Raw genomic sequence first — 15,974 nt, forward strand, 5'->3', positions numbered from 1 at the left:
AGAAAGGGGGGTTATATAATCACCTACATTGTGTGGGAACACAGCCTCCTCTGCTGGCCACTAACATGTTTGGAACGGAACTTTGACAAGGACCCTTTTCCCTGGTTACTCTGTAGCAGTAGCACATTCGAAATGTATTTCATTATTTAAAACAAAAAAGATACCATGTGATTAAATCAATGTGTTTTTAAGAGAACTTCCATTCATAGTCTAAAGGGAAAATCTGTTAGCGTGAGGCAGCATCAGGATTCACACGAAGGCCAAAAAGATCATCAAGGACATAAACCTCCCGAGCCACAGCCTGTTCAGCCCGCTATCATCCAGAAGGCGAGGTCAGTACAGGTGCATCAATGCTGGGACCAAGAGACTTAAAAACAGCTTTGATCTCAAGGCCATCAGACTGCTAAATAGCCATCACTATACTCAACCCTGCACCCTAGAGGCTACTGCCCTACATACATAGACTTGAAATCACTGGCCACTTTAATAATGTTAAAATAATGTTTACATACTGCTTTACTCATCTCATGTACTGTACTGTATTTTAGTCAATGCCCCTCCGACATTGCTCGAACTAATATTTATGTATTTGTTAATTCCATTCTTTTACTTTTAGATTTGTGTGTATTATTGTGAGTTGTTAGATACTAATGCACTGTTGGAGATAGGAATACAAGCATTTCACTACACCCGCAATAACATTTGCTAAATATGTGTATGTGACCAATAAAATGTTATTGGATTCTTGATGCCATAATATGCCTCTGTTCCCTGGAGCTTGGCACTTGGCCCTATAACAGCTAAAGGGGTGCTGCACGGCAGGCTTCCAGGGTTCCCAGGTGTGTGTTGGATTGAGCAAAAAACAATCTCTGCAAGAAAATGCACAATACATTCTTGTAATTCATGTAATAGTCTTTCATGCTTTATTTTCAAGTACAAAGTAATACTCCTGGAAATAAATATTTAAAAAATACTATGAGGATTTTTAACCTACATACTTCCACATCCTGAGGGTAAGAAATTAAAGGATACATGTAATCAAATGATTGTGTAAATTTTTAGACACCAACTATCAGTGTTATTTGCCTGATGATAACATAACAGTTAAACATTTACATGTGGCATGGGCCGAATAAAAATGTGATTGATTAGTGGACATCAATTTCTTGTAGTACTGTATCTAAATGCCATTGAATATGCAATATTGGGATACCGGTTCCACCATAATTTGCAAATTAATTCATTAAAAATCTTACAATGTGATTTTCTGGATTTTTTTCCCTCATTTTGTCTGTCATAGTTGAAGTGTACCTATGATGAAAATTACAGGCCTCTCTCATCTTTTTAAGTGGGAGAACTTGCACAATTGGTGGCTGACTAAATACTTTTTTGCCCCACTGTAGATTTGAAATCACTGGCCACTAATAAATGTAACACTAGTCACTTTATTAATGTTTACATATTTTGCATTACTCATCTCATATGTATATACTGTATGCTGCTCTGACATTTATATATTCTTAATTCCTTTACTTAGATTTGTGTGTATTGGGTATATGTTGTGAAATGATTAGATATTACTGCACTGTCGGAGCTAGAAACATAAGCATTTCCCTACACCCACAATAACATCTGATAAACACATGTATGTGACCAATAAAATTTGATTGGATTAATTTATTTTTAATACATTTTGTAAAATTTAAAAAATAACTTTTTTCTTTGTCATTGTGGGGTTTTGTGTGTCGATTGATGAGGGGGGAAAACCCCATTTAATCCATTTTAGAATAAGGCTAACAAAATGTAACGTAACAAAATCTGGAAAAAGTCTAGGGGTGTGAAAACTCTCCAAATGTAGGCCTAATTGATTTGTTCATGAAAGTATAGAAAAGTTCTGGATCAATAATGGTTTAGCCGATAGTTAGTAGGCTAGTCTCTTTCCGTTGTAACTGTAAAATTATCATATTTTGAAAGCTTTTAAAAGACCTTAAAAGACCTTATACTACCCTATATTCAACATGAGTGCAGCCTATAGCCTACTGAAGGCATTTTCTTGAACTTGTTTGGTGAGGTAGGCCTTACTTATGGATATGATCACATCACTGTATTTCAGGCTATGGAAAAGTCTACTACAATAATGAGTTATTACACTGAATTCATACTACAATCTCAAATATATGCATGGCCTCCATGTAATCTGCTTTGTGTCGGAGTTTGTCAACTATATAAAGGAGTGTGATATTTTGAACCAGTGACAGCCAGGACAGTTTGCCTTAGAATCCCCTCTCCTTTCCTAATACGGTACCTTATGAGTAACAAATACAACCTCTTACAAAAGGAACTTGCTAGCTGTGCTTCTCAAGCTTGTTGTAATAAGAACAACTTGATTCCACAAACATGCGTGTCTTATATTTCACCTTGTGTTGTTAATAAAGGGGTAGTTAATCCTAATTATAGTGGAGTACTAGTAATGATAGCTATCCCCTTCATAATCAGTAGTAACTCTGCCAGAGTCACTATCATGTGGCTATATGTGGCATCGGCAGTCTGCCTCAATGCTGTTATCCAACCATAGGATTGACTATTATCCTGAGACCACAATTATACATGTCTCCTGTGCTGCCTCCCCTTTACATCCAATATGAGCACAGCCTGACCAAAGTGCCAGACCCAGAGTCTTACATGAGCAGGTAAAAGAAGCCAATGCATTTATTCTCAGTTTTACAGTACTCCTGGTGTGAGAGTGTTTTTATGTTTTGGTCAGGGTGGTGGTCTGCTTTAGATATGAAATTGTGTGTTATATTCTAGGTGACTATGGCAGTTCCTGGAGGGACAAAGGAAAAGCTCACTGACATTCCGCACCATGTGTGGAAGGGCTTGCCCGATAGCATGAGACTAAGCTGCTCTGCTGTTGATCAAAGTCGCATTGGTGAGTTGAAAATGAGCTGCTTTGGGTTTGTTCTAACGTCACATCACTTTTCAGTTTTGTAGATAAGTGATCAATGATCATTTGTTGGTGGTAAGATTCCGCTAGCAGTGCACCGTACGATATGCAGTGAGCGGCTCTGTGGTTTCTGACTGTGGCATGAGTGTAGCTCATAAGTGTAGCTCCTGATACTTAGGATCATTCAGTAACGACCAGTGATCACAAGGGAGAGGAAGAACTACATCTGGCAGTGGACGCAGAGTACATTATGAAGGCTTTCAACTCAAGAAAAATAATCATCTCCAGCCTGTTCTGGCATGCCTCAGAGAATCGGCACACCTTAACACATTTTTAGAGTCTGAAAGCTTTTCTATATTGCATGGTTAATTGTGAATGTTGTAGTGCATGTCCAATTCTGGCCAACTTTTAAATAATCTGCATTTGTAAGATGAATTTGATTTGGGATCGCTATCCCCCAATGGCAGGGAGTTGCCTAGGCAACGTTTAGTAGGCAGTGGGGTTTTGGTTTGGGATTTTCCTCCACTCTTTTCCCCAGGTGTCTGGGCCTCGAGGCTAATCCCTAAAGGCAAGAGGTTCGGCCCGTTTGTAGGAGAGAGAAAAAAGAGGTCCCAGGTGTCCAGCAATGTTTACATGTGGGAGGTGAGCAGCAGAGGATAGAGCAATAGCCTCAAAGATCTACAGTACCTTCACAGACATCTAGGTTGTAAACATCACAGGCACAGCACACATATTATATATGCTGTTATCCGTTTTCATAACATTATCATCCAGATAACCAATCTGTCCTCTGTAGGTGTATTTTCCAGCCAGGGGCTGGATGTGTGTGGATGCTAGAGACCCCATGAAGGGGAACTGGCTACGGTATGTAAACTGGGCACACTCCACTCAAGAACAGAACCTTTTCCCCATGGAGATCAACCGAGCCATTTACTACAAAGTGTTACGGGTAATTCAGACATGAAGTCTCACTGGTAAAATGTTATTCTCTAAACATTTGAGCATTAAAGCAGAGTGATGGTTTTCTATTTAGGCATGTGAATGCAAGAGTACTGGCTATTTAGCGTTCAATCTTCTCTGTGTAACATTTGGGATAATGTGCCAATTTGTAGTACAACGCATTTCTCATTCCTGGATTGAGGTACGTTTTCCCGAGCCATATCTCACGCTGGCTCCGCAGCGTCTTAATCTACACAGGGATTCTGTCCGACCCTAGTGCAGATGTAAGCAAGCGGTCGGATCTGCTGGCTAGTATGGGGGTTATTCTCATTGAAGCCAAATGAGAGAATTGTGGTAAACTTTTTTAAATAATTCATGCAAAATACAAATTTGTATTATGCTGTCTCTGCTATACTTGGGTATAATAAACCATTTATAAAGGAATTGACAAAAAAAAAATACATAGTTTGCCATCTACAGCTACTGAAATGTCAGGACCTAACATTCTTGTTGGACTTGACAGGCACAACAAGAGCCCAAGTATTTCATCCTGTCTCTCAGCAAACCTGTCTCTGATTTGTTCCCATTCTCCTCTTTTCTTGTAACAGCCAATAGGACCCGGGGAAGAGTTGCTGGTGTGGTACAATGGGGAAGACAACCCTGAGATAACAGCTGCATTAGAGGAAGAAAGAGCCAGCAATCTGAACAAGAAAAATTCACCCAGGGCAAAGCGAGGTAAGGCGTACACCCCTAAAATTCTAATTTCTCTATTACATTTTGCAGTACATATTTACCAAGCTCTTCGATACGATAGCTGGCAGTGGGTGGCAGAAGTCGAAGGAAATTGTCCTTACGCCCATTCGAAGTTGAATTCTTGATAGCATGCTAGCTAGCTAGCTTCGCTAACAGTACAGTGAGGTGTAACTAACTAGATGCAGTAATTTTCCTTTCCAAACTTTCTATCTCAAATGTAGTTTTATGTTACTGTTAATTCATAAAGGTTGATTGCAGCTAAATTGGTAGCTATTATGTAACAACACAGACAGCACGATACTGTCAACATTGGCTTGTCGGATAAATAAGTTAGCTACCTAACGTAAACGTCACCACGAACCAGCCACCGAGTTTTCTGGGATGTGTGTGACCTTTCCAGACTAGCAACTTATTTGCGAGCCACGTTATTTGATCCGTTGATCCATTTGCTACTTACCTATATTTAAGAGGTATCCAATTAGCTAGTTATGTTACAGGACTTGCAGGTTAGGGATTGCATAGTCTGATCGGTTTGTTTCACTCTGCTGTCAATTCAGCTCGGGTAGCTAGCTCGCGAGCTAACAGGCTAGGTCAAGCACGGGCGTGCTAGACTGCAAAGTGCTGGTTTTTGTGTTCAGAAAATAACTTAAACAGTTGCCGTTGTGGTAAAGGGATGGTAGATTACTCGAGGTATGTGTCATACATGTGCTGTAAACCCTTAGCTACATCTAGTTAGCTACCTGGGTACGTGTATCAGTTTTGTCTGTGCCATCGCTGGGAATATGCCTGCCCTGAAATGAAACACCCTTTAATAATGTTCGACGTAACAAACACGATTTAGCTGAACGGTATAGGTTTCTTATACTTTGTCAAATGTTCATGTTTCCCAGGTAAGTGAGCTCCATTTTATTTGGCATCGGGACTGTAGCTACTAGCTAGCTAGTCAGCCAAAGTCAATGCAAAGTTGAGGTAATGTAGTGCTGCAGACTAGGCCCAGGATGCATGTAGTTGCACAAGTTCTGTAGTCCCACCCTTCCTTTCTCAACAATACCAAATCTTAAAATCGAGTTGCATTTTGCATAATAATTACCTGCTAGAATGAAATTCATACTTTTTTTCCCTCTCTCTTTGAAATTGACCTCGGGTTTTCCTTTCAATATGAATGACTGTCTATGATTGTCAAGTTTGTTGTAGGCCTATCTATGCATTCAACCCCGGTCTGTTTTTAATTTGCACTGATTTATTGACTGAATAGTGATCGGGAGACGCATAGGGCGGTGCACAATTGGCCCAGCGTCGTCTGTGTGAGGGGAGGGTTTGTCCGGGGTAGGCCGTCATTTTAAAATAAGAATTTGTTCTTGTCTAGTTAAAGGTTAACTAAATAGTCACGTTCACACCAATGCCCAGGGCTAAAAGAGTTTTTATCCCAGGGCAAAACTGAAACCACACGGATTACGTTAATTTGCGTGCGAGTAGAGCGTCAATTAACATGCACTAAGTAGTTTATGCCAATGTAATTGTCATGAAAAGCCATAATAAGCAGTTCTATTTATGTTTGCTATGTAGCCCTTGTGAATTATTGTGTTCATTTTGACTCACATTATGTCCCACGGGAGCCACCGTACCTGCCTCCTGTTATGTTGGATCACGAACAGGAGCGTTGTAACGTTAGTTAATACACCCTAGCAGTTTTTAAAGAATGTAGCTAGTCTGGTTATTTATACATAACTGTATTCTCTCTTGAACGGAGTTCGAGTTTCCCAGTCGTAGCCTGCCTAGGCTATATGTCTGTGCTTGGCATCAACAAAGGTAGGCATAAAGTTATTGCTTTCAAATATGTATTATTGTCACTGGCAGCTAAACTTAACACAAAATAGACACTTTCTAACTAACTTATACATGTCACAATTCCAGACGTAACAATGCACAAACGGTCTTTTGTGGCGTTTTATATGCTCGCTGTACCGGAATTGCTTCACGTAGATGCGGGGGGAAAAATAGACTTGCGTTCTAATGTGAAGTGCATGACGGCATTGACGCTCGCGGCCTGTCTGTTTTCTCTCATTCACTACGGTGCATTCTAATTCCAGCGTTTTCACACTCATAAAAAAAGTGGTCTTGCTGGCCCTGCTCCAGAGCAGGGTGGCACCGACTTTGCAGGGCTAGTCAATCAGTGTTCCATTGTCTCCTAATTTGAATATTTTACTCCAGAAAAGTGACGGTTGGTTTCAGGCAACTCTGTTTGTGTGGACACAGGCTTAGCTTGCCCACGACCAGTTTTTGCCTGGGACTAAGGATAGCCAGGGGCTAAGAACATTGCCATGTTAAAAGGCCTATTGAGTACTATCAGTGAGTTGTGTTAAAGTCTCAACATTCAGAATTGTCTGTTGAGATGGCCTACTTGTCATTTATCTGCAATCCCTCTTTGACAAATCATGTACATATCTGCATTAAATTTCCAACAAGTGGGAGCTATCTATACACCATATAATCTTTCAATGTAAATAAATTAACTTCTGGAGAAAAACTAATGCTAGCACAATTTCAATGCTTGTTTTCAAGCACTCAAACTTGTTTATTTTTGCTGACTTGAAACCAATTTGAGGGGCACAGGTGACTGAGCTGCAACATGTGTTTCTGTGGCATGAATCAGGCTTTGTAGGCCAGGCCAGATGACCTTGTTGTCACAGCAACTCCAGTGATGACTGGATGCTAGCCCAGTCTCTTGAGGCTGGCTGATATCAACTCAAAATGGTCTCCTGCCTAGGGACATAACCACTACATTGATCAGCCATTCCAAAAATATCCATGTCTCTTCGCATGACAGTTTGTTCATTATGTAGCTTAGTGTTTAGTATGACTTTAAAAATTCTGAATGAAGTCATCATAGCTGTGAAAATTCATTTAGGCCAGAAGTTGTATTTGACCGTATTGGATGTTAGCCTGACTTTTAATCCTGCAGCTGTTTAGAAGAAGGGAAAAAAACATTCTGTATGGTAATATCGAAAGACAATTGATGACATAAGCACATGTGGTACTTGGTATACATTGTTTAAGAACCTGTTCAGCAGTCATACAGTATATTGCTTTGCTTTGTGTTAGACAAATATAATATGAGTTTGAAATTCCATGTAGTTTTAAGTGCCAACCAATACACAGCACAGTTGTGAGTTGAGGTGTGAATTAGTACACTTTCCCCACTAGATGTTCACTTCTCTGAACATCTTTCTGATAGTGCATTTACTTATGTAGAAGTAGTCCAATGTCAACATTTTAAAGAAACTTCATTGCACATCTTACCAGTATTGCTTTGGTGTGAATTTTTTTATTTGAGTTTGGCTAATGTTTGTTGGTTGATGTGTGCTTTCTACCTTAGCCAGAAAACTGTTGGAAAGAGCCAGACAGGCTTGTTTGGGTGGATTCCGTGGGCCCAAACAAACAGGCGGAACCAAACCTATTGTCACAGAGATGTGGGATACAGAGGAAGGTAAGTTGCCCCATTTTATAATAGATATTTGGGAAGTCTGTTCAGGTGTAGCTAGTTAAGTCATGTTATTCATGTATTTCAACCATTTCGGCTGGGTTTCCCCCTTTAAATTCTCAGAATATTTTTTTACGTTGAAATTAAATGTTACTTTTTAAATTCTGTTGCTCTGCGGTTTTAGGTCCAAATGAGGAGGACGAGAGACCCTCTCCTTCTCCAGGGCCTTCACAGGGGACTCGGGAGAGCTCCACCATGGGGAGTAACAGCCTCTCTCAAGCCCAGTTCATCTCAGCAGCAATGAGAGAGAAAGATGAGGAAGACCCAAGGGATCTGCAGCAGCGGCCGTCGCAGAGTGCTCGGTCTGCTACTGAATCTGAGTCGGAGGATAGGTGTGAGCAGCCTGATCTGCCACTAAGCCATAGCAGCCCAGGTGAGGTGGGGCCTGGGAGCCTTCAGACTGCCTCATCCCTACCAAGGCCTGAACCAGAGGCTGACCCATACCTCGACCCTGACCTTGAAGGTGACCCCCACGGAGAGGAGTCCCATCCCTGCCAGCACTGCGAGCGCCATTTCTCCACCAAACAGGGCTTGGAGCGCCACACCCACATCCATGCCACTGCAAACCAGCAAACGCATACGTTCAAATGCCGTTACTGTGGCAAGTCCTTTGGCTCGCAGGTGGGACGTCGGCGGCACGAGCGGAGGCATGAGAACGGGCCAAAGAACAAAGGCCAAAGGCCTGGCTCACTGGCTGGGACTGCTACTTTACTCAGTCCTCTGGGGCAGGCTGACTGTTCCAGCCCAGACTGTGCCACTGTCTCTGGCCACTACGTTGTCATGGGGTCCCCGCTCCCTGGAGGACTTATGCAGAGCCCTCAGGTTGTGAGGAAGGACCCTGCGGCTGAGAGTGACCAGCCCTTTATCGTGGATGAGAATGGAGAGACAAAAGAGCTTCATCCTTGCAAGTACTGTAATAAGGCTTTCGGCACTCACACTAACATGCGCAGACACCAACGCAGAATCCACGAGCGCCACTTACTGCCCAAGGGTGTGCGCAGGAAAGGCATGCTGCTGCAGGAGAGCCCGCAACAGCAGCAGCAGCGTCTGCCTGAGCAGTCCCCCAGTGCCAGCCCACCCCCTGTCTATGTGCCCAGTGCAGACACTGAGGATGAGGGGGACCGAGAGGAGTACATGGTCGACATATCCAATAATATCTCGGAGAATCTCAGCCTGTACATCGACGGCAAGATCCTGTCCACTAGTTCAGTCAGCGGCTGTGAAGTGATTGAAGTGGACTCCAGTTCTGCAGCACTGTTTGGTCTCGACGCAGTGGTCATCAGTCCCAATCAGATCAGTCAGGCTTTCAAAGTGGACACCAGGACCTGTGCTGTGAAGCAGGTCTCCAACCTCGGCCAGCCCACGACGAAAAGGAGAACGTCGACACCTCCGCTCATGCCCAGTCTTAAAATGGAGTCTGAAAATGGGTCCTCCTCTGCCTCTTCCTCCTCCACGTCTTCCTCATCTACCTTGTTGGTGGAAAGTCTCTTCCCTCAGTCCTCAGACTCATTAACATTTCAAAAGGAGAAAACTATCTATCTGTCTCCTAAGCTCAAACAGCTCCTCCAGACTCAGACAGACGGTCAGAAACCCACCATCGCCCTGATAGCAGACAGCCACAGATTAGCTCCCCCTCTCTCCGTTACGTCTCTGCCTGCAGCCTCAGGCAGGTTTAAGAGAAGAACGGCTTCCCCTCCCTCGTCTCCACAGCTCAGCCCTGCGCTGAAAGCAGATGGCTGTAAGAGCGAGGCAGGGGTCTCGTCGTACACCCTCAAGGTGCCAAAGCTGGAGAGCCTGGGCATTTCCTCTGCCTGGAGTCTGTCCAGCAAAGAGGAGAGGAACACCATGAGTCCCAGCGGGAAGGACGGGTGCAGCTGGTCTGCCTCTCGGACCGGAGGGAACTCGTGTAATCAGCAGCCCTTGGACCTTTCCAGTGGCATCAGTAAATGGAGTGACGGCTTCAACAAGACGCCCAGGGAGGAAGTGCTGGATTTAAGCATGAGTCGGAAGAGTACAGCGGAGCCAGAGTCCAAGGGAAGTCTAGCTCCGACACAGCCCCACACCAAGAAGAAGAAGCCCAATACCAGTATGCTAGAGAAGGTGTTGATGAATGAGTACGCTGGCTTAAACCCAGCAGGAGAGGAGGGCTCTTGTGCCCTGGGAAGCCCAGATTCTCAGTATACTGCAAGCAGTGGTACAGGCACAGCTTCTCACAGTCCCTCTTCCAATATGCCCTTTGAATCAGCCGATCCCTCTCCCCCCTCTCTAACCCCTGTCACTATGAATCCCTCCTCCCCCTGCGTCTCCAGCATGACCTCTCCAACTCCACCTCCCCCTGTCCTACCCTCTATGCCCTCATCAGACTGCCCCACTTCCAGCTCTCTCCATGTCCTCTCCCCTAAAATGTCCCCCAGATCCATTGACCATTGTGAGGATGAGCCAGTTTGTGTATCTAACTCTACTACAGCAGAGACAATATTAGCTGCGGTAAGTAACAGTTATGGAGATGTCACTAAGCCAGTAGACCACACCCACAATACAGATCCCGTTATCGGGAAAGCTTTATCAAACCCCTCTACAGAGTCCCCCTCAGTATCTGATGCTGTCCCTGTGAGTCTGTCCTCAGCACAATCTAAACCTGCTAGGAGTGGGAACCACATTTTCTTAGATATCCAAATTAACCCAGACCTGGAACCGATTATTACTGAGGGACAGGGGAAATCCCAATGCTCTGAACTCCCTGTTTTATCACCCGTAACAGAATCCCCCCTCACTGCCTCATCGACCTCTCCTGTTGGAATATCAGATGTCCCAGCTCCGTCAGTGGTCTCCCCAGCATCACTCTCTAGCACTATGATTAAAGAGGAGGTCCAGCACATGGATCAGCTGGCTGATTTAGGCCTTCCTCCTGGTGCCACAGGGTCTTCACCTCCATCTGCCACTGCTGCTGAAAAGCCCTCTGAGGAGGAGGAGGTGGTGGAGGAGGAGGGATTGGAGCCAGACCCCTTCAGTAAGAGCTTTGTGTGTAACGTGTGTGAGGATCCCTTCCGCTCCATCAAAGAGCTCAGTCGGCACATCGTGGAGCACGCGGCTGAGTGGCCCTACAGGTGTGAGTTCTGTGTGCAGCTGTTTGGGAATGCCCCGGCCCTGCTGGAGCACCGTACAGCCCTCCATGGTGTGGGACGCATCTTTGTCTGCTCCTTCTGCTCCAAGGAGTTCGCCTTCCTCTGCAACCTCCAGCAGCACCACAAAGACCTGCATCCCAGCCAGCCGTGCACACACGCAGCGGTGGAGAGTGGCAAGCTGAGGCCACAGAACTACACAGACCCAGCCAGGGCCAAAGAGGAGAGTAACCCCTCAACCACAGGGCCTGAGTCCTCTGCTGAAGCTGCCTCCTCCCAGGGGGTCTCTGATGTGAAGAAAGAGCAGCCTGATACTAACGGGAAGCATGAGGAGGCTGGACCAGAGGACCCAACTGAAGAGCTCTATACTACAATAAAGATCATGGCTTCTGAAGGAGGCAAGCCTAAAGGCCCAGACGTACGCCTGGGCATTAATCAACACTACCCCAGTTTCAAGCCACCCCCCTTCCCCTACCACAACCGCACGGCTGCAGACTCAGTGGCCTCGGCCACCAACTTCACTACCCACAACATTCCCCAGACGTTCAGCACTGCCATCCGATGCACCAAATGCGGCAAGAGTTTCGACAACATGCCCGAGCTGCACAAGCACATACTAGCCTGTGCCAACGCCAGTGATAAGCGGCGGTACACTCCCAAGAAGAACCCCATCCCTCTGAGACAGATAGTGAAGCCCCAGAACGGCTCTCTGTCGCCTGCCTCTGCTGCCAACGCAGGGCACAACGCCTTCCGCAGAATGGGCCAACCCAAGAGGCTGAACTTCAACCAAGAACCGCTTGGCAAAACCAAGATGAGTTCCCTCAGTAAGAAGAAGAACCAGCTGGTTCAGAAGGCCATCACTCAGAGGAATAAGACTGCTGCTACTGCTAAGGCCCCTAGCCAGGTTAAAGAGGAGGAGCCGCAGGAGGTCCATGTGTGCCCTCACTGCAGTCGGGAGTTCACTTACCCTGCCAGCCTCAGTAAACATATAGCAGTCAGCTGTCCCATGAAGCCTGTCTCTAAAAAGGCCAGAAAGGGAGCAGCAGCAGAAGAGGCAACACCAGCTGTAGACAAAAACATGAGCCTTCGAAGGAGAACCACAGACTCTGAGATCCAGCAGCCAGAGACCGCTGAGCCGGTGCCCAAAACCCTGGGCAAAACACGCGCTCGCACTTCTGGACCCGGCTCTGCGGAGGCAGAGACCACACCGCGGCCAGGTAAAGGAAAGACGGCTGTCACACAGGTGCGTACGAAGAGGCCAGCCTCTTTCCCTGCTGCCACAGTTTCTCTCAACATGAAAAGTAAAAAAGGCAAAGTTCAATCATTACCCCCCACCCCGTTGCCCTCCGAGACTCCCAGTAACTCTGCACCACTGCCAGCAACCCAGACAAAGCAACGCATGGGCAAGGAAATGCCGCCCAAGAAGGTAGCAGAGGTGAAATTGCCCCTACAGAAGCCGTCTCAGGTGCCGCCTAAGAAAGAAGGGGAACGGTTCTCTCTGAGAGCGAGGGAGCGAGCTGGTGGGCCGGTGACCCGGAGCCTACAGATGGCCAACAATGTAGCTCCTGTGGAGGTGAAAACAGAGGACCTCTCCAGCCAGGGGCCTAAAGAGACCCAGGTAATGTTACTTTCAAACGGTGTCCAGTCTCAGCCTATGTTCATGCCAAGTTACTACTCACTTTTAAATAATCCTTTACACAATATTCTGTCTTGATGCGTTGTCTCGTCTTCCAGGAGTCCTTGCTGAAATGAGCCAGGTAAAGCCATGTCGATCTGAGGAGAAAGAAGTCCCTGGCTAGGAGGGTGTTGCTGTGCTGGCTCACCTCGGAGGAGATCCTCTGGCCTTCCCAAGGTTCTGACGGACAGGAAGATCTGGAGGTGGGCTGGCTCAGTTACAGGACATCATGGACTCTGCTCTCTACACATCACATGCTGTGTTGGCTGAACAGGAGGGATGCCTTTCTCTCTATCACTCACTGTGAAATGAGCCTGAGACTTTTAAACACAAAAAAGAAACGATTAACAGACTGTAAATTAATATATACAGTCTGTCATATATTTTCAGTCATAACTTGACCCATAACATTGACATTGGGGTTCCGTTACGGTTAAAAGCTGATATATTGCAAATGGCAATCATTTATATCAGTTCACAAAACTGGTCTGGTGTTTCTTTCGCTGTGTTTTTGGTTTACTTGTTTGGTTGTTGAGATGTTGGAGGATTCAACAGTCTCTTTAATGCATGTGCTGATTATCCAGTAGAACTAGACAGAACCCTGTCCCTCGCCTGTGTCCCATGTTAAGTCTTGCACCTACTTTAATTAATACAAATAATTTGCAAATTAATATGTACATTTGATTTCATGTAATACTCCATTGAGAATACATTGTAGAATATCTCTTATGCATTTATTTTTTAATTTGTGTTTATTTGGGAAGCTAGGATTAAACCGCTGTTTTCAACTGTAGAAGTGGGTTGTCTGAAAGGTTGGCTGAAAAGAGTGTGTGCAAGTGTGTTGTGTGGCAGGCATGTGCTCTGTGCGTTGTCTGACAACAGTTGACCCCTTCATCTCAAAGTTGAGACGTGTGTTGTCTCTGGTATGTTGTCTTCATGTTGCTTATCAGAGCAGTACCAGCAGGGAAACCTGCCACAACTAGAACAATGCCACTTAACACCGTTAGTTCCCAGAGAAGGGATAGGGAAGATGAGATTTGCTCTTCACGTTGAAAATGTGAGTGGCTAAGGAACACGGCCGCTTATCCAGTTGATTGACATTGTGGATTTCAGAGGCTCACATGTTGGTGTGTTATACATAGTTATAAGTAGCCCTCTCTTGTCTGAAAGCACTTCAAGAAGAAAATCTGCCAAACTGTTTTGATTAGATCAGTATGAATCCTTAAAGGACCAATGCAGTCAAACATGATTTTCTGTATTTTCTAGATATTTCCTCGCTGGGGTAGGAATACTACTGTGACAATTATGATGCTCTTTTAATGTAAGAGCTGTTTGAAAATACTCACCCAGACCACTCCCAGTCCTAGCAAAAATCTTGAGAAATTGCTCTTTTCAATTTTTATTGAAATGAATCACAGTAAGGTACTTAATTGTTACCCTGAAATGATTTGATATTGAGGTAAAAAATGACTGCATTTGGACCTTTCAGTTATTTGGTTTTAAATGTGAAGAATGGGATTTAGACATTTCTATTGCACATGACAAACAGAGTTGCCTCAGAAAATAATTGAAATGTAGTCATTGGAATATTTCCCTGTAACATTTTCCTGATTAAAGACTCCCTATAGATTTGCATTTTTCTTTTCTTTTCACAACGGTCCTGAGACTTGATTTCATCTTTATGATGTAATCAGGTGAATTCATCTGAAATATGTAGCAGCAATAATCTTATTGAGGATTGTCAAAAAAGTTAAAAGGTGATGATGTTCGGAAGTATTTTCAAAGGTTTGAAAATTGGAATCATGTCTGGAGATGTGAACAGCTGGAGAGTAGTAGCCACTGTGTTCCAGTAATAAGGACGGCCTGGAAAATTGCTTCAGTTCTAATGTTCCTTTCCTTGCAGTGGCAAACATGCCACGGTCATAGATTGCAGGTTATTTTTGTACCTAAAGTTGTGTGGTTGTAGAGGTAGCGTATCTTTAATGTGATCTATACTGAACAAAAATATAAACACAACATTTAAAGTGTTGGTCACATTTTTCATAAGCTAAAATTAAAGATCCCAGAAACGTTCCATGCGCACAAAAAGCTTATCTCAAATTTGGTGCACAAATTTGGTTACATCCCTGTTAGTGAGTATTTCTCCTTTTCCAAGATAGCCTGTCCACCTGACACGTGTGGCATCTCAAGAAGCTGATTAAACAGCATCATTACACAGGTGCACCTTGTGCTGGGGACAATAACCAGCCACTCTAAAATGTGCAGTTTTGTCACACAACACAATGCCATGGATGTCTCAAGTTGAGGGAGCTTGCAATTGGCATGGTGACTGCAGGAATGTCCACCAGAGCTGTTGCCAGAGAATTTGTTAATTTCTCTACCATAAGCCGCATCCAATGTTTAGAGAATTGGGTAGTACATCCAACCTACCTCACAACCGCAGACCATGCGTAACCACGCCAGCCCAGGACTTTCACATCTGGCTTCTTCACCCTTCGGCATCATCTGAAGAGGGGGAGGGGCGGTGCTGAGGAGTATTTCTGTCTGAAATAAAGCTCTTGTGGGGAACAACTCATTCTGATGGTCTGTGCCTGGCTCCCCAGTGGGTGGACCTGGCTCCCAAGTGGGTGGGCCTATGCCGTCCCATGCTCACCCATGGCTGTGCCCCTGCCCAGTTGTGAAATTCATTTAAATTGACTGACTTCCTTCTTTGAACTGTAACTCAGTAAAATCTTGAAATTGTTGCATTTATATTTTTAGTATACATGCAGGCCTGTAACAAATGATGACATATTTGGACATATTATTCTACTTTGATTATGATTTGTTCCTATCTACACCATAACGTGCTACACAGAGTGATTCTCCCGTCTGTCTCCGTGTACAATGCTCACCCTATGAGGAGAGGGAGTATGACTTAAGTGCTTTTTGCATATTTGGGTGGAAAAGCTGTAATTTAACCATTTATTATAAATCTAATATATGATATATCCGTTTGAC

General features: G+C 44.5%; 1 protein-coding gene across 3 annotated transcripts; it reads left to right on the forward strand.

Moving 5' to 3' along the window:
- Positions 1–4,469: 4,469 nt before the first annotated feature.
- LOC110493265 (PR domain zinc finger protein 2) lies at positions 4,470–14,607 on the forward strand. Of its 3 annotated transcripts, none has more exons than XM_021567522.2 (4): positions 4,470–4,618; positions 8,013–8,123; positions 8,302–12,917; positions 13,034–13,511. In XM_021567522.2, the coding sequence occupies exons 2-4, from the start codon at positions 8,105–8,107 to the stop codon at positions 13,049–13,051; spliced, it is 4,653 nt and encodes a 1,550-aa protein (XP_021423197.2). In that variant the 5' UTR covers positions 4,470–4,618; positions 8,013–8,104; the 3' UTR covers positions 13,052–13,511. The 3 variants fall into 3 exon arrangements, with proteins under 3 accessions (XP_021423197.2, XP_036804120.1, XP_036804119.1); XM_036948225.1 differs by lacking the exon at positions 4,470–4,618 and adding an exon at positions 4,731–5,326; XM_036948224.1 differs by lacking the exon at positions 4,470–4,618 and adding an exon at positions 5,366–6,445 and having other exon boundaries at positions 13,034–14,607.
- Positions 14,608–15,974: the final 1,367 nt, after the last annotated feature.

The sequence above is a fragment of the Oncorhynchus mykiss genome, chromosome 17 (assembly GCF_013265735.2).
Source record: "Oncorhynchus mykiss isolate Arlee chromosome 17, USDA_OmykA_1.1, whole genome shotgun sequence".
NCBI lineage: Eukaryota > Metazoa > Chordata > Actinopteri > Salmoniformes > Salmonidae > Oncorhynchus > Oncorhynchus mykiss.